This window comes from Dama dama, chromosome 20 (genome assembly GCF_033118175.1).
Source record: "Dama dama isolate Ldn47 chromosome 20, ASM3311817v1, whole genome shotgun sequence".
Taxonomy (NCBI): domain Eukaryota; kingdom Metazoa; phylum Chordata; class Mammalia; order Artiodactyla; family Cervidae; genus Dama; species Dama dama.
The window spans coordinates 12,551,132-12,573,432 of record NC_083700.1 but is presented as its reverse complement, the minus strand read 5'-3'; the positions used below and the strand labels follow the sequence as shown (position 1 = coordinate 12,573,432).

At 38.2% G+C, this 22,301-nt stretch overlaps 2 protein-coding genes across 2 annotated transcripts in view; both read right to left on the bottom strand.

Annotated features, from left to right (window-relative positions):
* Positions 1-6,851, bottom strand: part of SPTA1 (spectrin alpha, erythrocytic 1) — a 67,692-nt gene extending 60,841 nt beyond the window's left edge. The window contains exons 1-5 of the mRNA XM_061119824.1: positions 6,758-6,851; positions 5,313-5,552; positions 4,105-4,230; positions 2,365-2,505; positions 1,228-1,374 (exon numbers count right to left, since the gene is read on the bottom strand). Of these exons, the coding sequence (XP_060975807.1) occupies positions 1,228-1,374; positions 2,365-2,505; positions 4,105-4,230; positions 5,313-5,549 (651 nt within the window). The 5' untranslated portion in view covers positions 5,550-5,552; positions 6,758-6,851. The remainder of the gene's footprint in view (positions 1-1,227; positions 1,375-2,364; positions 2,506-4,104; positions 4,231-5,312; positions 5,553-6,757) is intronic.
* Positions 6,852-12,863: 6,012 nt separating this feature from the next.
* Positions 12,864-13,808, bottom strand: LOC133040077 (olfactory receptor 6K2). The gene has a single exon (XM_061119823.1). It carries the CDS (start codon positions 13,806-13,808, stop codon positions 12,864-12,866), a length of 945 nt encoding a protein of 314 aa, XP_060975806.1.
* Positions 13,809-22,301: the final 8,493 nt, after the last annotated feature.

The window sequence follows — 22,301 nt, the reverse complement described above, 5'->3', positions numbered from 1 at the left end:
TACCAGGTCTCCCTATCCCCCCATCCCTGTTTATTCCTATTTCCATTTCTATTTTGCAACCTCTTCAGACAGAATTTTCTTCTCCTTCCTTCTTTACAAGTAGAAATAATATTTTATAAGCCCCAGTACTTGGGCCTCAAGAGGTTTTTCAGCTTCTGTTCTTACCTTCTTGGAACACATTAAAAAGTATGATCTACTGAAAGATGAGGGAGCTTATGGAGAAAGCCTGCACTATCCTTGCCAAATCCTTAGACATGGGAGGAAGGTTGTTTTAGATCCCGTATACCAACTGAGTCACTGCGTAACTGCAGTTACTTAAGAATATCAGGTGAAATCAGGAGAATGGCCCAGCTGAACAGCTGAATCAGTGAATCTGACTCACCTAACCAAGAAAAAATAAGATGTTTTCTGTTTTAAGTTTTGTAGTGGTTTGGTAGATAGTAACAGATAACTAAAAAAAAATCTTCACAATAAGAAAAATACAGTCATGTTAGAGGAAGAAGTTTAGAGACTGTTGGAAATGAGGCCTGGAAAAAATTGAGAAATAGTTTATTTTCCCTACTCTAGTAACCATTAATCCTGAAATCTTGATCCTATTTACACATAAATGTCATTCCCATTATATAGCTGAAGTAATAATAAAACTTTAAATGGAAAAGCATGATAGCCAACTATTGCAATTTCTGTTCAATTCCTTCACATAAAATCAGACTGACTTCCCGGTTCTTACATGTGTTAAGGGTATTTAGTTACAGGCTGAGTATTTGTATGCTCAGAAATTAAAAGCTTATTTAAGTACTTTCTTAAGTAAATGAAGGTAAATCTGCCTCTTTTTCCTTCCCCCTCAAAGCACAGAAAAATTTATTTAATGATATCATATATATTATGAGAAGCCACCATTATTTTATATTCTTTGCCACTTTGGTGCTTCATAAACATGAGAAATCAATGTACTGCACAGTGCAAGAGTAACCTCATTGTGGACTGAATTTCTTTACATAAACTCATGTACACTCACTCACTCACACCTCTATTTCTGTAGATTGGCAAGGGATAAGTTCAGAAATGAGAGAAAGCTGCTCTGGGCATGTTACTCCAGGGACAGGAGTACCTCCGTGTTCTCACAATGTCCTACATATCTTTCTTGTTCCTTCTACAAATGGCCAGGCAATCTTCTTGAAGATCAGAACCCTTTCCCTGGATTGTCTCTGTTATTCCCCACCTCACCTCTGCACACTCATTGGCATATCGGTTCACTTCGTTCACTCTCTCCTTTCGAACTGCCAGATCTGCTTGGAACTCTTCAAACTTCTTATGCAGAACCTCTGTGCGCTCCCAGTCCTCACCCAGCTCCTCTGATGTCACCAGAGCCTCCTGTAGACACAGAAAGGTCTATTAGGTCACCAGCAAATATTTAGAGATTCCCACAGGTCAAATGTCCAAAATCCTTGCTTACATTTACATTCCCAGGATAACTCAGAAGGAGATACCGGTAGAACCTGGGAGAACCCCTTCAAGAAAGAGTCAGAGCAAGGGTATATTTCCTGATGTGGCACCGTGACTCAGGAGACAGTGGTCTTTGGGGTAACTCTTTGGGAAGACCAGAGACATTGTCAGAAAATGCCCCTGGAAGAACATTTTTGTGGTTTGGGACATGAAAAGTAGATTCATTCTGGTTTTGCTCAATTCAACATACTGAGTATTTACAAAATTATTGTGCTGAATGCTTGCCTGTGTAAATTTTCAATCCTAACCATAGGGTTATTCTTCAAGTAATAGAAGATAACCTCTCTAGTTATAGGTACTAAGAGACAATTCTCTCAGTTGGAACCAGAGTAGGATTGAAAACCTAAAAGGAGTGAAGGTTCATGGAAGGTAGAAGAGGGGCAATCCTAGATGATCTTTCAGTACACATTTTTTTGTATGTCTTGTCTTCTTCATATTCAGATTCATACATTTAGATTTATCCTCCTATAATGTTGCTTACTTCCAGAATACCTCTAAATCTTTGCTAACATTCCTCTCTCTTCCAAGGAACTAAGACCAGGAACAGATACCCTGACTTCTTTACAAAAAAGTGAAAGTGAAAGTCACTCAGTTGCGTAGCATGTTGCTTCTCGTGACCCCATGGACTGTAGCCTGCCAGGCTCCTCTGTCCATGGAATTCTCCAGACAAGAATACTGGAGTGGGTAGCCATCCCCTTCTCCAGAGGATCTTCCCAACCCAGGGATAGAACCCTGGTCTCCCACATTGCAGGTGGATTTTTGCCATCTGAGCCACCAGGGAAGTCCGCATTAAATCCCTCTGGGATGTCTGGGCCAGAGGGATGGAAAGTCCTATATACAGGCTGTTTGCTCCCATACCTTGTCTCCAATCCACTCCAAGATGTCATCACACTTCTGGAAGTACTGTTGGAGTTTCAGGGCCCCCAGCAGCAGGGCACCCTTCTCCCGGGTCGCCTCCAGCAGCAGGTCCCACAGGCGGTTCAGTTCCTCCAGAAGGCCCTTTGGGAGAAGTAAAACCACTCAGGCACGTTACCTGCTATGGAGCAGCAGGTATAGACTCAGAGACCTGTGCAGAGAGGGATCTGGATAAAAATCCCTCATCCCATTAACTTTTGCATTAATTGCTTGAAAATATTTAAAAGAGGATAGGGCATGTATGGGAATAGCCATTAAATCATATGATCTTCCATGAAGAAAAAGAAATAATAACATTTGGGAATTTTAGAAGATGAAATGATTACAAACGATAAGACAGAATGGAATAAAAATCCATTTAAAAAAGGCGTTCATTTGAATTGGACCTTGAGGGCTAGATAGACTTTTGATAGGCAGAAGATACGGAGAGGGTGTTCAAAGTATTGCCAAAGGCATGGAAAAAACTTGGCAAGGACTGTTTGTCAGAATGGATTAAGAGCTACAAGTTTTTCTGACTTACAAAGGAAATAGGGTCACCAAAGCAATAACAGAACTTGAGACTATATAGTTGAGGGCTCTAATGCTAGATTAGCTTAGAAGACCGGGTTTTACATATATTGTAAAATTGAAGGTATCATTTATGTTATGTCTTCAAGAATCTTGTATTTTTCAACTACTTCATAGCTCTAAGGTAACATGTAGCATATAGATCACATTTATCTATGGATCCTGCCGTGCTACAGGGTCACTATAATCTCAGTAATTCTGATAGATGTGAAGATGTTTCAGACATTTCTCAACTACTTTAATTAATGCCAGGGACTGGATTTTGTGCAATTTGACCAAATCATTTTTATTTAATAACAGGCAAATTTTGAGTTATTCTTGTTACAGAATCTTCTTTCTAATAAGGTTTATTCTTGCTAAAGTCTGTATCGTCTAATCATGTTTTGTTGACAGTAAAAGGAACTAGAATTTATATGCTAAATATGGAAAAACAGCCCCAGCTTATAAATATGTAACACACATTTCTTCTGACAATTTTAGAAACAGTTAAACAGTAAAAGAATTTCACTTAATACAGAAAGAACCTGAACTGACTCTATCAACATAAACATTTTAGGAGGATATATGAGTTAACTCAGAAAAAATCTGATAAATTAATAATGGATTCCATGGTGGTGGTGCTCTTCAATCTTAAGGGTTCAAGCATTTGGAGAACTACAATAGTAGTTACAGCATGTGAGCTCTGAAGAGAAAGAGGCATCATAGACAAAGGGAGAAAGATTTCAGAGAAGATTCAAAGACAGAGCATCCCTTGTTTAAAGAGTTTAAACACCAAGGACTCCAAGCTTAGAAGAGTTAGTCCAAAAGGACATTTGGGAAAGCCAATTCATCTGGGTTGAAGTGGGTGTGATCTTGAGCCAGCCCATCCTGTGATGGCACAAGGAGGAAGGTGACTCTATTCAATGAGAGCTTTGTGCCATAGCTCTTCTCCCCACTCCTAGGAACACTAGCACATCCCATCATTTTTTCCTTCCACAATCCAAGTAAAATATAAGAGGCAGAACCATGGTTCCAAGTCAGTTATATCAAGGTTTACACATGTTGTAATCAATGAAAACTCTGATAACATAATCAACAATTAGAAGCATCTCTCACAGAGCCCAACCATATATTTACCTTGGTGTCCTCATGGGCAAAATGCCCTTCAGGAAATCGGAGTTCCCTGGTTTTTTCCAGATCAGGAAGGACCCATAATTTTGCTTGCACCTCTGCTTCAAAGGATTCATGCTTCTGATATTTCCCCTGAAGATTAGAAATCAGAGTTTATGACTTATTGGAGCCTGGTCTCCTGGACCATAAAAGAGTTCTTTTATTCCTCTTCTTTCTTGCAGGCAGAACTACCTGTTTCCCAGCATAGATTAAATGATAGCCTATGATCATAGCTAGAGGAGTCCTATCCTAAAAGAAGTGGTTGTGGCAGAATCATCGCATATAGGTTTTCAAAGATCCCAGACCCAATGTCCAGGACCACAGAAGAAGGTTTTTTCAGTCCTTACTGCCTTTGGGAAATTTCCAATAAATATTACATTAAAGTCTTAATTGCCTTCTGTGGAAATTAAATAATGTAACACAGAATTTTTCCTTTTAAGAAAAAAGGAACTAAATTCTACTGAAAGTAGTGAACAATGAGGAAAATGATCATGACAACAGTGGCTTTTATTTTAATTGGGAAGTTTTTGCATGCCAGATTATGCTCTTGTTGTCATATATAGGTTCATCCATTTAGTAGGTTACATTTTGTTCTTGTTCTAGGTGCTTCCTTTCTGATTTCCTCTGTGCATCTTAGGCATACAAGCCTTTCTTCTGATCCTGACTATGCCTTATTCTGTAATACAAGTAGTAGGGGGAGCTTCCACCAAACCTCTCTATCTGAGACCTCTCGTTTGGACTTAACAAGAGGCATGAACAACCAACTGGGAAAAACTCTGGTTAAATCATATCTTTCTGAGGAGAGCAAAGAGAAGCTGGTTCAGAAGTACTGATGTCTCTTTACTTCAATTCCATCCTTAATGTCACAAATATTGAAATTCCATACTGCATCATAAATTCTTTGCATTCTCAGTGTTTTGCCCATGCTTTAGGTTCAAAGCAATATTGCATTTATAAAGTATTATCTAGAATGAGTTCCCTGTGTAAATAAGACATTGAGGCTTAAGGAGTTGAAGACATGGACTATTTAGAGACAGAATTACAGTTCCCAAAGTCTAATCTTTCTATTACAGCATCCCTCTAGAGTTTACCAGATGCACACCTACATTATAAAAATGTTTCCCTCCCTAGAGATTTTAGAGTCTACTCCAGTGAAGTCAGTGAAACTGAAGAACCTGTATGTTCGTTGGGTCTTCATAGCTTTTATCACTTGCAATCTTCATTTTCTCCGTGATCCATTTCTCATGGTCATCTGCATCTCGTATGAAAACCTGGTAGTGATAGGAATCTTCAAGCTTCTGACCCCTCTCAGCAACCCGTTCCTTGAACCTCTGGTAGCGAGCCAGCACCTTCTGGCGCCTCTCCTGGATCTCTTCTGCTGTCTCCAGCTCCTTTGACCCATCACTCTCCATAGCCTGCAAGTTAAAAAGCTTCTCTTACTGCTGCTTTTCAAGTCTCTAGTATACTGGGTTTTTTTCTCTCTCTCTCTAATATTCTATCTTTTTAAATGTCTCAAGGCATTTACTCATGTTGGATTTATGTTCAGATATCTTTATACCCATAAAATTCTCTTTTTAGAAAGGCTGTAATATATTTATATAATTTTAACCATGTACAGCTACAACTTAGGCTAATAATTCTTGGTCATTCAGAATACTTTTCCAACTTTTCACATAAACATCTGCCCATATTAATAAATTTAATTAACAATAAATTTCTATAACATGCATTGTTAGACTAATTGTTAGTTGTTAAAGAAAACAACTTTAAATTAGCAAAATCACATTTTCAGATGCATAAAAAGGAATATGATTTTACTGCTTTCAAAAGCTTAAAAGGTGTTAACATATACTGATCATGACAAACCTAATTTAGTGAATAAACAAAAATGGCTTGCAATTAATTTTGACAAATTATATACTCCAGAGTCCAAAAAAAGTATGTAAAAATATAACTAATATACTATTTACTTTTTTATTTTCTTTATTCATAAACATTACTAATCAAAAATTTATCACATTTACAATCTAATTACCACAAATTTAAAAATATTAGCATCTTGGTAATTGACTTTTGCAATATAAAACATTGTATTATCAAATAAAATCATGCATTATTTTCCAATAATAGTGGGATCCAATTTATTTGTGACAACATCCAGCAAAATCTCCATAGGATACATCTTTATTTATCTGGATATAAGCACAGTTTTTCTTAGTTTACCTCTGTGAAAACATTCAATATAAGCTTTAGACTTTAGTCTCCTTCTATACATAATTGTTATTCTGTGGATGGCCTTTACTAGTTTGGTTACAGAAATAAATCCTTCTATGGAGACTCAAACATTTATTGTGTGTTATTTTGCTCCAAGTTATCAGGTTGTTCTCTGTGTAAACCTGTATAAACAGGTCATTGCTGGATTTTGTGCTGTATAGTCACAAGCTCAAGGCCAGTTTAAAGTGATACATTCATAAAAAAGAGAATTAAAACTAAGCTTCTTTACTTCTTAAGAATCAAGAAATAATTCTTGCTGATCCTGTCAAAGATAGCACAGAAAGTTCAAAGGAGACAGCTTTCCTAATTATATTGGTGACAAATTGTCCAATAAAGATGTACTCACGGTTTCCTTTGGAAAGTGTTATGCTTTTCCTAAAGGTCAAGAACCCGCCAAAATAAAATTTATCCAAAAGAGCGAGAGAGAAAGAAAGAGAAACAATTCACATGTAATCGTTTAGTCTAATTTAGATAGAGATGAGAGAAACGTTACACATGTGGCAAGACAAAGAAAAAAAAATAGCCTGTTGCTTGGGCCAGAATCCCGCCAACTACAATCTACCCTATCTTCAGGAGACAGATTGAGCTGAGGCAGCTGCTAACTTGCACAGATGCTGGGTGATTCAGCGCTTTGAGGGGACTATGGCTCTCAAAGTTCTTCAACAGGACTTTATTAAAAAAAAAAAAAAAATGGAAGCAAATTTCTTAGATGAAAACTTAGAAAAAAAACTTATAGATGTAATATAGGGCCATGTTAAGATTATGTTTTGTTTCTTCAATTAGCTTTAAATTTTGCTTCTGAGAATTATAAATCAGGAAGGAATTCTGGGTTGCCCATTCTTCATACTCTGTACAGAATTACAAGAACTCAAGGCATACAGAGGTTCTTGTTCCAACCTGTCTCTCAGAAATACAAATCACCAACTCCATTAAAACTCAGCTGCAGATTTTTGACAACAAGTTAAACAGTCTTTAAGCAACAAGACATCCTAATTCTTGCTGTAGAGACTTTGTTAAAATAGGGAGAAAATTTTATTCCTGGTCTCACAGATTGTTCCTTTTATTTAAATGATTATGGATAAGGCTAAATTGGATTTTTAAAAACCCAAAGGAAGTAAGATATATGCTTGCTTATTTGCATTTTGTGAAACAGAAATTAGGATACCCCATCACTTTGTCGACAAAGGTCTGTATAGTCAAAGCTATGCTTGTTTGTTTGCTTGATTTTCCAATAGCCGTGTATGGATGTGAGAGTTGGACCATAATGAAGGCTGAGTGTTGAAAAATTGATGTTTTCAAAATATGGTCCTGGAGAAGACTCCTGAGAGTCCCTTGGGCTGCAAGGAGATCAAACCAGTCAATGCAGAGGAAATCAACCCTGAATATTCATTGGAAGGACTGATTCTGAAGCTAAAGCTCCAATACTCTGGTCACCTGATGCGAAGAGCCGACTCATTGGAAGAGATCTTGGTGCTGGGAAAGATTGAGGGTAAGAGGAGAAGGGGTCAACAGAGGATGAGATGGTTGGATGGCATCATTGATTCAATGGACATGAGTTTGAGCAAACTCTGGGATATAGTGAAGGACAGGGAGGCCTGGTGTGTTGCAGTACATGGGATCTCAAAGAGTCAGAAACGACTGAGCAACTGAACAACATTTGACAAATTAATGAAGTCATAAAATATCTAAAAATGGAACAAAATTATAAACTTTGGGATAAAGTCATACTATTTATTGTATGTATTATTTTTAATGAAGAGAAAAGAAAGCAGAAATCCTCCAAACACATAGTTCTTTTATACAACTTTTAAGAAGTGAAGTAAACATATCAAAAAAAAAAGATCAGGATGGCTTCAGATCCTCCTAAAAAACAGTGGGTCTATCCATGTCAAACATCATTTCCCTGTAGATCCAACTTGAATAATATAGTATTCATGGTCTACTAAGGTAGACCAAGGTTCTACATTTCTAGTTTCCCTTCACCCTGGATCATCTCACCCAAAGAAACTGAGAGAGCTTTAAATTCTCTTCTTGAAAGTATACTATTAACTTTACTTTTTCATATAGTTTCATTATATAAAAATCAAATTTGGGTGCTAACGGCATGAACACAAATCTTAGGGAATGTATTAGTCCAAGTGTCAGGATGTTTCCTTTGGATTGATGGAAGGGCATGATGAGAAAATCTTGAACCCTGGTAGCTTAATACTTGGGCCTCTGACCTTCTTGCCACCATTACATGTTCCCAAGAATGGTTATTGGCACTGATGACATAGAGGTCCTGAGTACAGGACACTCAGGTAAAGAATGTATGAGAGACATTGTACAGGTTAAGAATCATGTTCAATCTTTAAAATGCATGTAGCCCTTTATATAAATGAGTGCTGAGAGATTACAGGGAAAACTAAGTTCATTACAGACAGCTTCATTAAAGAGAAGTCTTATACTCAGTTTTACAGGGTGGGAGTACTTTTGAGAACTGTTGTATTTGATCTTGGTTATCAGCTCTGGGCAGAACTGTACTTCTCACACTCATTTAATCAGCACTGTCCAGCTTTCCTGAGTCTCTTTGCAGTTATCAGATCTTCATTTCCTGGACTAAGAAACTCCAACAAATATCCCCAAATTCTAAAGTGTCCCCAATTTGCAACACTAAAATTCACATGCTTACTGTGGAATTTTAGAGTTCAATTTTCTCAACCCATTTAACAGCAAGGAAAAATACACTAATTTTTATGTAAAAAATGTTTTCCTATGGAGTAGAGGTCATCATTATTTTATTTTTAAGACTTTATTTTTGTTTCTCCAGAGTGAGTTCTCATTTTAAGAAGCCTCCAATGTTTGTCTCCCAAATTTAAAATATTAAATATTGTCATTCAAAAAAAAAAGAAAAGAAAAAAAGAAAGAAAGACCTCTTTGCAGTGAACAATATTCACTTTAACTTTTGTTACCTCAGATTCTCCAAAGTTGTGCTGTGCTGTTCTTATTTGCTCAGTCAAGTCTGACTCTGTGTGACCCCATGGACTATAGCCTGCCAGGCTCCTAAGCCATGCGGATGCTCTAAGCAAGAATACTGGAGTGGGTTGCCATGTCCTCCTCCAGGGGATCTTCCCAACCCAGGGATCAAACCCAGGTCTCCTGCATTGCAGGTGGATTCTTTACCATCTGAGCCACCAGGGAAGCCCATGAAAACAGGAGTGGGTAGCCTATCCCTTTTCCAGGGGATCCTCCCATCCTAGGACTCAAACTGGGGTCTCCTACATTGGCAGGCAGATTCTTTATCACTAGCACCACCTGGAAAGCCCTTATTTAATATAATCTTCCCCAAATATCAGACAATAGATAGGTTGGTGAGGTGGAACACAGTGTAAGAGAACTCACTGCTCAATCTTCAGTAATGTGAATTAAAAAAAAAAAAAATCATGTAAGAAATTCCACCAGCAGGTCAGCACAGTGATCTCCCCTCTGAATGATATCCTTATTTTGACCATCAGACCCTGCTGTATGCTGTTTCTTTTCCTTTAGCTTTTCTCTCAATTTGAAATTGTTTTTATTCAACACACTGGAATAGCGTGCACACATACACAGTTTAGCTGGTAAAATTACATTTGCAATTTGGAGTGAGGGTGTGTTTAATCTTAGAAGGTTTTTAAGTAGAGTGGTAAAGCAATGATATCTAAGTTTTAAGAAATAATATAGTCTCAGTTGTACGAGCAGACTGAAGGTGAGAAAGTGTGGAAGTTTTAGCTATATAAATTTTTTAGAGACAATGATAAATGACAAGGGCATAAGTGTCATTTATATAACATATATAAATGTCATTTATAAATGGCATTATAAGTGATAAATGATAATGATACAATAATAGTCATAATATAATTTATAGATAATTTATAAATTATAATGATAAATATGTGATATTGATAAAGATAAATGACAAGCATAAATTTTGAGGGACTAGGAAAGTAGTAGATGGTAGATCTGCCCGAAGTACGGGAGACTCGGGTTCAATCCCTGGGTCGGAAAGATCCCCTAGAGTATAAAATGGAAACACTCCAGTATGATTGCCTGGAGAATTCTGTGGACAGAGGAGCCTGACAGGCTACAGTCCACGGGGTGGCAAAGAGTCGTCAGACACAACTTCGTGACAAACATTTTCATTTTCTTTTTCAGGAAAGTGATAAGCAAAGTTTATATTTTAAGGCAAGACATAAAGTTTATATTTTAAGGCATGACAAGAAAATTTCAGCATAAAATTCTCTCTGTGTGTCCGTTTGTGTCTCCCTAATGTGCAGTGTGCACCTGCATTACACATCAAAAAGAACTTCGCAAGGATGGGAGTGTCTGCTGGGCGGTAAAGATCACTTCTTTTCCTTTCTTCTGCCCCTAGCAATGTAACTCCTTTTAAAATAAATACTGTTATTTCCCAACTCTGTGAAGAGTCATAATGACTTGATGCTTGGTTTGTAAATGCTTACCTGGACTATGTATCTTTGTTGAATTTTATGTAATACATCAGTATGTCATTTGATGCATGATCCTTTGTCTTAAAGATGTATCTGACTGTGCTTCTGACCTCTAACAGGTGGAACAGTTCTCAGAGCTTTCTGAGAGTCTGTCTCCCTGGTTATATTGCTCAGTTTGGCTCAAATAAAATTCTCTGTATTCTTCTAAACTGGATTGTTAATTGAACTTTAATTGAGAAATAGATTATATAATACAAAATCTTAAAAAAGGGGAAAACAGGTAAGAAAACTGCATAACCCTTTCATATTCTGGAATTTTTGTATATCAATTCTGGAACAATAATTACACTTAGAAAATTATAGTTAAATAATTAGTCAATCTGTAATTTCATTCCTCATGTTTTATGAAAAACAAAAATAGAACATTAAAGACACACTTTAAACCCAGGAACACTTCTTGATTCCCCTTTCTTCTCTTTTCCCTTGTTTTCTTATGACAAGTGTATTTTCTGATTGACTTCCCTTTACCAAGACCTCTCCAGCCACAAACTGTGACTTTTCTCTCATGTTCTTTCTATCTGAGCTCTTTTAGATAGCATTAGCCTCTTCTCATCAGACCTTTCCCTTAACTTTTGTCTTTGTGTCTGATTCTTGAGTATCATAAGATTTAGGGGTGAGGATGAGGGCATGGCTGTGGCATATTAGCGGGGAAGTAAGGTTGACCACCTTAGGATTCCTGTAGGTGGGCTACGGAAAAGTGAAAATTTACTGACATTTGCATAGTCATCAGCTTTGTTATTGCATCACCACTGAGGTGTGGGCCCTGGAGAAAATCACCCTTTATGAAGCATGTATAAAGACAAGGATTCACAAGAGAAAGAGCCCTCAAATAAAGTAAGATTTTAAAAAAATGGAGTCTAACATCCTGAAACCCAAGGGAGAAGAGGTCAAAAAGGAAGCCCTGTTGTCCAATGTGGTAGATCAATTGGCTGGAACAATCTGAATGCAGCATGCTGATACTGGTTTATTCACTAAATAGATATTTATTGATATTCCTGCTTCATTGATAAGTACTTTACATGTTATTACAGTGAAACCAAGGATTACATTTTTCAATGTATCATGAAAAAATATTGATTAGCTAATTAATAGGTTACTTATATTACTTTACTTTTCTTAGAGTCAAGGTTTTTGTTTGTTCATTTATTGCATTTAAAATTTTCTTCAGTGAACTTCTTGTCCTGAGACTCTTTGCCATGGTCCTTAACTACCACAGAACTGCAACCAACTCCTTTGCGAGGCTTCTCTCTATGTCAATTTAAAAGAGGCCTGTCCATTCTCTTCATTTCTAGTGGTCATCAATATTAATGAAGTTAATTTGGTGTTCAATAAATCAACTTCCACTAACTGGGCACATAGGCTCATTATAATTGGATGCAGGCCTTAGTCCCTGTTATTGACCCAGACATGGAATTAATATTGTGTAGTACTGCCAAGATAAAAATCATACAAGGCATTCATAATTGAACCTACTGAAAAACATCTAGTATGCTATTTATCAACACATGAACACTCGATTAGAAATTAGGATTATTCTTCAAGTATATTCATTGTAAATACCGTAGAGAGAACTTAGTCTTATGAAGATGGTTGCTCAGTAACCATATCTTATAATGATATGTCTTGACTCTATTAAAATTAAATTTTTACCCCAATTATTTCCACAAGTTAAATTTATCTTGGAGAAATTGAGTGGCGGAAAACCTAATCAACAAAGTCTGATTCAAAATGTGTCAAATTGAATAAAGGTTGAAAAAAAACCTATTGAATTCAGTTATTAGTGAATTTTGTTTATTGGTGAACTTTGGGAGACCAATTTCAACCAAAGACTGACAGAAAAAGACAGATGAAAGAGAGTTGAGGATAAAAAGACTCTAACAATTATATAGACTCCCAAACATTAGATCTTATTTGAGGTCCCTGGTCTTATGAAAAAAAGATGCTCACTTGACTGATGTGCTTTTTTATGGCTTCCTTTATCTCTTTATTCCTCAAGCTATAGATAATGGGGTTGAAAAATGGGGATACAACTGCAAAGGCCAGAGCAATGGCTGTATCCCAGAATAAGGAGTAGGTGGCAGAGAAGCGTAGGTACATGAGAGCCACACTGCCAAAGAAGAGCAGAAATACAGTGAGGTGGGAGACGCATGTGGAAAAGGCCTTGCGACGGCCCTCAGTGGAACGAATACGTAGAATTACAGCCACGATACCAACGTAGGACATGAAGATGAGCATCACAGCTGTAATGATCTCCACTGCATGGACAACATCCACTACCTGAATCATGAGGATGGCTTGTGTGTCTGTGCAGGCCAGGCGCAGTACTGGGAGGAAGTCACAGAAGATATGCTCCAGGTGATTAGAGCCACAAAAGGGCAGTGTGGAGATCCAGGCAATCTCAGGAAGGGGTGTGACAAAACCACAAACACAGCAACCTAAAGTCAGCCAGGCACATAGCTTTGGGGTCATGATAGTAGTGTAATGAAGAGGGCTGCAGATGGCCAGGTAGCGGTCAAAGGCCATAGCTGTCAAGAGACAAACCTCACTGATACCTGTGGAATGGAAGAAATACATCTGCAGAAGACAGCCGTTTAAGGAAATGCTCTTCTCACAAAGCAGGCAAGAGAGCATCTTTGGTATTGTAGCTGTGGTATACCAGATCTCCAGGAAAGAAAGGGCACTGATAAAGAAGTACATGGGAGTGTGGAGATGAATATTCAGCTGGACCACTGTGATGATGACCACATTTCCAACAACAATGAATGCATAAATGAAGAGCAGTAGAACAAAACAGATGACAGAATCTCTCCAGGAATAAGGGAAAGCAGAGAAGATAAACTCGTGAGCAGTGGTTTGATTGGCTTTCTCCATCTCCAGGTGAGAAATGAGGTTTTCAAATCCTACTGCACTCACACTTTCTAGGCAATGTCTACTACTCATCATAGAGTAAGTACACTTACAAAATGCCAGCATCTGGATAAATCCCTGTCTTGGGAGTGTAGAAGAAGAAGGAATATTCCATATTCCATAGATGCTTACAACTAAAATTGGAATGTGGAAAAAATTCAATCAGAAAGCACAGCCAATAGATTGGGTTAATGATTCTCAAAATTTATCAGGCATCAGGATCACTTGGAGGGCTTGTTAAAACTTATCTTACTGGTCTTCAACCTGAGAAAAGTCAAGGAAGAGGCAGTCACCTACAAGCCAAGATGAAAGGACTTGAAAAGAATCAACTCTGCCAAAATCTTGATGTCAGAATTCTAGATTTCAGGACTGTGAGAAAATAAATTCTTGTTGTTCAAGTCACTTAGTCTGATACTTTGTTATAAAAACTTTAGTAAATTAATATACCATACTTATACCCAGCACTCAACCAGTTTCCCTTGCTGACTTTCTTATTTCTTGGTTCTTCTAGATAGCGACTTCACACATTTTTTGCATCTATTGCCTTCTTATGTCTCAAACTTAATTAATCAATGAAGTTTGCTTAACTTTTTTCTGTTGTATTACCAATACATTTTATTTCTTTTATCTTACCCCTAATTTGATGCTTAGTAATAATGCCTACACTATTGTAATAGGTTACCAAAGGTTTCTACTTCCAGTCTTACTGTTTTCATACAAGCTTCTATTCCCTCAAGACTGACCTTGCTATAGCATCAGTTTATTCATGTGACTCCCCTTCCATACCTATACATTCTCACCATTTTCTTCCTCTAAATTGTTTTTTCTTTAAAAAGAAAAAAATCTCAGATCACCTAGGATAACATTTTTATAATCACTGCAAAAGAAAAAAAATAAGCTTCACTTTTGTCTGTCATTGATTAATAATCTCATGGTACATTAGGAAAGGGTACTTTATTAATATTCTCTTATTTATATTATCTATGGATGTATTTGTTCATCGATTATGTGACTGAAAGTGAACATGTTAACTGCTCAGACATGTCTGACTCTTTGTGATCTCTTGGACTGTAGCCTGCCAGGTTCCTCTCTCCATGGAATTCTCCAGGCAAGAATACTGGAGTCATTTCCTTCTCCAGGAGATCTTCCCTACCAAGGATTGAACCCAGGTGTCTGTGTTACAGGCAGATTCTTTACTGTCTGAGGCATCAGGATGCCCAATTATGTGATTAAGCCCCATAAAACTCCCAACTGCATCATCTTTCTCTAGTATTGCACTGAAATGGCATTTTTGTTATTTTAGCAGAAAACAAAGCCATCTTGTCTACTGTTGCTATGAAAAATTGTTCATTTCCAATCCAATTTATTAAACCTGCTGTTAATCCAAACATGTCAGTTTCTGGTCTCTGAGAATTCCTGAAAGAAATCTCCCCTGCGTGAAATGTCCTCTTGTTCTGTACAAGCTCTACCTTCTCTTTAAACTAGCCAAATTCTATCGGGTTGACCAAAAAATTCATTCAGATTTTTCCAGAAGATGTTATGAGAAAAACCCAAATGAACTTTTTGGCCAGCCCAATATATGTGTCTTTTCTAAATTTAACAAGATAATTCCACGTGTAATAGAAATCACTCTACTTCCTGTAATATTTATATGTTTCTGTATCTTTTCCTTTTAAATTTTTTCAAGTGTTCCTGATTTTTCGTATATATATCTGATCTTTCCCATAAGACTTGATGTCCTCAGTAGTCATCCCTACATATTGTTACTATGGCCTTTAAGACAGGGTCCTACAAACTGAACCAGTCTACTCATTCCAGAAAGAGCCTCTGAGCAGAACTAATTCCTCATTCTACTGAAAAGACGTGGCTAAGTAGAAGAAAGATAAGACACATGGAAATCAAAAAGAAAACTTAAGAGTTCTCCCAATGAACACTTCTCTATCTTTATCCAAATCTCAGTAAAGTCTAGTACAATTGTCAATATTAATGCCTCACAACAAACTGGAAATCTCACTTGATTCCTGAAACATTTCAGAAATCAATCACAATGCTCATTTGTTGTTTTAAAGCCATCTGATAAGCTTTGGCCCCACTTGTATCCCTCTTATTTCTTGGGAAATTTAGCAACTGAAACATGTATGCTTTGTACTAACTTGCTTATAACACATCTTCCCTGGTAGTTCAAACGGTAGAGAATCTGCCTGCAATGCAGGAGAAGTTCCTGATTCCTCCTTGCCCAGCCTTACCAATAGTTACTCACAGTTTCTACATGCACACTAGAGCTGCCTATTGTCCTGTGTAAGTGTTTTTCTTTCCCTAGATATCTCCCAACTCCCCTAAATTAGTTAATTTACTGACCTTGCTGCTGTTGGGTTCCAAACTTGGAATAAACATGGGTGAAGACTCTATCTTTCCCTACCCTAATGTGGTCAACCACATAGAGCTACTGAGCCTAGCTTCCTTTGCTCTTCTGCTATGTTTCTACCCTGAGTCTTCCACCTAAACTATATTTCCTTCATCAGTCAGTGATAAAGCGATTGACTCTCCCTACGGAGCTCTTCCTTCTACCCTGCCCCTTTGGGTGCACTGGTGTATCTTCCTAAGCCTAGCTAGAATAGGAAGATGGACTCTCCTGAGAATACTACACAAGTGATTTAAAATAAGTAGGAAAACAATCCTTCTTATTATAGTTCCAATTAGGAAAAAAGTTAAAGCTGGTAATTAGGAGAACCCCAATCTGAGGTAACTCAAATCCAGGACAAATGAGATAATCCAGGAGTCTGAGACATTGCAACAAGTGTGTTTTTGTTTGCTTGTTTACTTTCTTTTTATGATAATTCTGATTGGATTAAGTTTTAAATAAATCAAAAGCTGAAATTCCAAGAGTCACATTTGAAGAATGTTAGTGCAGATGGCAGAGTAGAAGGATGTGCACTCATCTTCTCCTGCAAGAACTCCAAAACTGCAGCTCTCTGCTGAACAACCATCAACTGGGGAATGTTGGATCTAACCAATAAAAGTTACCCCACGTCCAAGGGCAAAGGAGGAGTCCCAGCAAGATGGTAGGAGGGGCGAAATCAAGTTTAGATGCTAAGAGATGCTAAGAGGGCTCAAACAAATCTTGTGTGCACCAGGACCCAGAGACCCCCCAGATACTGAGCCAGAACTGTGTTTGAGTGTCTCCTGCAAAGGTACAGGTCAGCAGGGGGCCTGCTGCAGGGACAAGGGCTCTAGGTGCAGCAGACCTGGGTATAGGATAAACCTTCTTGGAGGAGTTCACCATTAACCCACCAGAAAGCTGCCAGAACTTACGCAGGACTGGGGAAATAGACTCTTGGAGGGCACAAACAGAACCTTGTGTGCATCAGGACCCAGGAGAAAGGAGCAGTGACCCCACAAGAGACTGACTCAGACTTGCCTGTGAGTGTCCAGGAGTCCCCAGTGGAGGCATGGGTCTGTGGTGGCCTGTTGCAGGGTCGGGGACACAGTGCAGCAGTGCGTGCACGGGACCTTTTGAAGGAGGTCGCCATTATCGTCATTGCGTCCACCATAACTTGGTCTCAGATCAAACAACAAGGAGGGAACACAACCTCGCCCATCAACAGAAAGTTGGATTAAAGCGCATGGCCCCACCCATTAGAACAAGACCAGAAGAGTTTCCCCCTCAAACAGTCTCTCCCATCAGAAGTCTTCCATAAGCCTCTTATCCTTCTGCATCAGAGGGCAGACAGAATGAAAATCGCAATAACAGAAAACTAACCAAACTGATCACATGGACCACAGCTTTGTCTAACTCAATGAAATTATGAGGCGGGTCATGTAGGGCCACCCAAGATGGACCAGTCATTGTGGAGAGTTCTGACAAAACATGGTCCACTGGAGAAAGGAATGGCAAACCACTTCAGTATTTTTGCCTTGAGAACCCCATGAACAGTATGAAAAGGCAAAAAGATAGGACACTGAAAGATGAATTCCCCAGGTCGGTAGGTGCTCAATACACTATGGAAGATGAGTGGAGAAATAACTTCGAAAAGAATGAAGAGACAGAGTCAAAGCAAAGACAACACCCAGTTGTGGCTGTAACTGGTAATGGAAGTAAAGTCCGATGCTGTAAAGAGCAATATCGCACAGCTGCTGCTGCTGCTAAGTCACTTAAGTCATGTCTGACACTGTGTGAACCCATAGATGGCAAGTCACCAGGCTTCCCCATCCCTGGGATTCTCCAGACAAGAACACTGGAGTGGGTTGCCATTTCCTTCTCCAATGCATGAAAGTGAAAAGTGTAAGTGAATTCGTTCAGTTGTGTCCAACTCTTAGCGACCCCATGGACTGCAGCCTATCAGGCTCCTCCATCCATGGGAGTTTCCAGGTGAGAGTACTGGACTGGGTGGCCATTGCCTTCTCTGAATATTGCATAGGAATCTGGAATATTAGGTCCATGAATAAAGGTAAATTGGAAGTGGTCAAACCAGTGATGTCAAGGGTGAACATTGACGTTTTAGGAATCAGTGAACTAAAATGGATTGGGATGGATGACTTTAATTCAGATGACCATTATATCTACTATTGTGCACTGGAATCCCTTAGAAAAAAATGGAGTAGCCATCATAGTCAACAAGAGAGTCTGAAATACAGTACTTGAATGCAGTCTCAAAAATGACAGAATGATCTCTGTTCGTTTCCAAGGCAAGCCATTCAGTATCACAGTGATCCAAGTCTACGCCCTGACCAGTAATGCTGAAGAAGCTGAAGTTGAATGGTTCTATGAAGACCTACAACACTTTCTAGGACTAACACCCCCCAAAAGATGTTATTTTCATTATATGGGACTGGAATGCAAAAGTAGGAAATCAAGAAATACCTGGAATAAGAGGCAAATTTGGCCGTGGAGTATAAAATGAAGCACGTCAAAGGCTAACAGAGTTGTGCCAAGAGAATGCACTAGTCATAGCAATACCCTCTTCCAACAACACAAGAGAAGACTACACATGGACATGACCAGATGGTCAATACCAGAATCAGATTGATTATATTCTTTGCAACCAAAGATGGAGAATCTCTATACAGGCAGCAAAAACAAGACCAGGAGCTAACTGTAGCTCAGATCATGAAGTCCTTATTGCCAAATTCAGATTTAAATTGAAGAAAGTAGGGAAAACCACTACACCATTCAGGTATGACCTAAATCAAATCCCTTAAGATTATACAATAGAAGTGACAAATAGATTCAAGGGATTAGAACTAATAGACAGAGTGCCTGAAGAACTATGGGCAGAGGTTCATGACATTGTACAAGAGGCAGGGATCAAGACCATCCACAAGAAAAATAAATGCAAAAAGGCAAAATAGCTATCTGAAGAGACCTTACAAATAGCTGAGAAAAGAAGAGAAGCTAAAGGCAAAGGAGAGAAGGAAAGATATACCCATTTGAATGCAGAGTTCCAAAGAATAGCAAAGAGAGAGAAGAAAGGCTTCCTCAGTGATCAATGCAAAGAAATAGAGGAAAACAATAGAATGGGAAAGACTAGTGATCTCTTCAAAAAAATTAGAGACACCAAGGGAACACTTCATGCAAAGATGGGCTCAATAAAGGAGAGAAATGGTATGGACCTAACAGAAGCAGAAGACATTAAGAAGAGGTGGCAAAAATACACAGAAGATCTATACAAAGAAGATCTTCATGACCCAGATAACCATGACAGTGTGATCACGCATCTACAGTCAGACATCCTGGAATGCAAAGTCAAGTGGACCTTAGGAAGCATCACTATGAACAAAGCTAGTGGAGGTGATGGGATTCCAGTTGGGTTATTTTGAATCCTAAAAGATGGTGCTGTGAAAGTGCTGCTCTCAATATGCCAGCAAATTTGGAAAGCTCAGCAGTGGCCACCGGACAGGAAAAGATCAGTCTTTTTGAAATCCCAAATAAAAGCAATGCCAAAGAATGTTCAAACTACTGCACAATTGCATTCATCTTGCACACTAACAAAGTAATGCTCAAAATACCCCAAGCCAGGCTTCAGGGGTGATATGTGAATCATGAAATTCCAGATGTTCAAGCTGGTTTTAGAAAAGGCAGAGGAACCAGAGATCAAACTGCCAACATCCGTTGGATCATCAGAAAAGCAAGAGAGTTCCAGAAAAATATCTACTTCTTCTTTATTGACTGTGCCAAAGCCTTTGACTGTGTGAATCACAGCAAAATGTAGAAAATTCATAAAGTGATTGGAATACCAGACCATCTTACTGCCTCCTGAGATATCTGTATGCAGTTCAAGAAGCAGCAGTTAGAACTGGACATGGAACAACAGGCTGGTTCCAAATAGAAAAAGGAGTATGTCAAGCCTGTATACTGTCACTTTGCTTATTCAACTTATATGCAGGTACATCATGCAAAATGCCAGTCTGAATGAAGCATAAACTGGAATCAAGATTGCTGGGAGAAATATCAATAACCACAGATATGCAGATGACATCACCCTCTGGCAGAAAGTGAAGAAGAACTAAAGAGCCTCTTGATGAAAGTGAAAGGGGAGTGTGAGAAAGTTGGCTTAAAACTCAACATTCTGAAAACTAAGATCAAGGCATCCAGTCCCATCACTTCATGGTAAATAGATGAAGAATCAATGGAAACCGTGACAGATTTTATTTTGGGGGGTCCAAAATCACTGCAAATGGTGACTGCAGTACTGAAATTAAAAGATGCTTACTTCTTGGAAGAAAAGCTATGGCCATTGTAAACAGTACATTAAAAAGCAGAGACATTATCAACAAAGGTCGATGTAGTCAAAGCTATGGTTTTTCCAGTAGTCATGTATGGATGTGAGAGTTGGACTATAAAGGAAGCTGAGCGCCAAAGAATTTATGCTTTTGAACTGTGGTATTGGAGAAGACTCTTGAGAGTGTTTTGAACTGCAAGGAGATCCAACCAGTCAATCCTAAAGAAATCAGTCCTGAATATTCTTGGGAGGACTGATGCTGAAGCTGAAACTCCAATACTTTGGCCATCTGATGTGAAGAACAGACTCATTTGAAAAGACCCTGACGCTGGGAAAGATTTAAGGCGGGAGGAGAGGGAACGATGGAAGATTTGATGTTTGGATGGCATCACTGATTCGATGGACATGAGTTTGAGTAAACTCTGGGTGTTGGTGATGGACAGGGAGGCCTGGCATGCTGTAGTCCATGGGCTCACCAAGAGTTGGACACGACTGAGCAACTGAACTGAATGCAGTAGAGGAGAGGAGATTGGTAAAACAATAAAATGAGGGATATAGTCTTAAAACCTATTTCTTACCTGTTTCTAAGTCAGTCAGCCAAATTTAGGAAAATCTCTTGGCCTTCCATATGCTCCACCTATTAGTTCCATATTGAAATGTATAGCCAGTGCTTTGGCTAATTATGTTGATCTAATTCTTTAATGTTACCATTAAGATTGTTTTCACTTTTGTCCATTTATTCACTAAAATTTCTGAGAATAAAAAAGATTAACAAAATGCAATCCATTTCCTTCGTTTCTTTAAATGTAATGACTTTTCTTACTCAAAATAAGCTAAATAAATATGCTGTAAGAAGTGGTACTATAATTTTAGGCAAAGACACATTCATCAATTTTCCTAATACAGCAATTTCTAGTTAAAGAATATCACATAGAATTAGTATGAATTTTGTACCATGTTTGGACTAACCCAAAACATTTTGCTCATGTACATATGATAAGTAACAAGAAAAAAAGTTGACTTGTCTTTTCTACTTGTTAAAATTCTTCATTGTTACCAATACATCTTTGTTTTTTTCACATAGTTTAAACAGGTTTTTAGCTTTTATCTTACACTGAAAGATAAAATTTCATAAAGATTTAATTCCATAGCTTGTTTTTCAAGCACACATCAGGTGCAAGATGCCTAGAAGCAGCACATACAATGAAGAAAAATGGTAAGAAGGAGAATGTAGCTTCCAAAGAATGACTGCCTTGCATCTTTTACATTCCACTACTCAGCCCCTGCTTTATTTCTAAATGATCTCAAATCCCTTTGATGTGTGAAAGTTCTTTGACATACAAAATAATAAGCAGTATGGTTAAATAATTGCACATTTGATGTAGGTAATCTTTCTGGAAATTATAGAATTATTTTAAAATATTATTACCAATACAGTTTTAAAATACTTATAACCTGAAAGAATGTCTTAAGATTCAGATAAGAAGCATTAGTTATTAATTTCTGCAATCTCGGGATGGCACAATGTCAGACAAAGCCCACACACGGCAGTGTACAGTAACTTATTAAGAGTTTCAGACATGGATAGTAAAATAATAGTCATTTATCCTCACACTTAGAAGTCTGTTAGTCAGTTGCAATAGCGAGGGCTACACTCAACTTCAGGCTCTGAGCTCTGGGTTGTGGACTTCAAGCACCAGGCTTCAGGCAACTTACAGTTTAGGTCAGCTCCATGCGT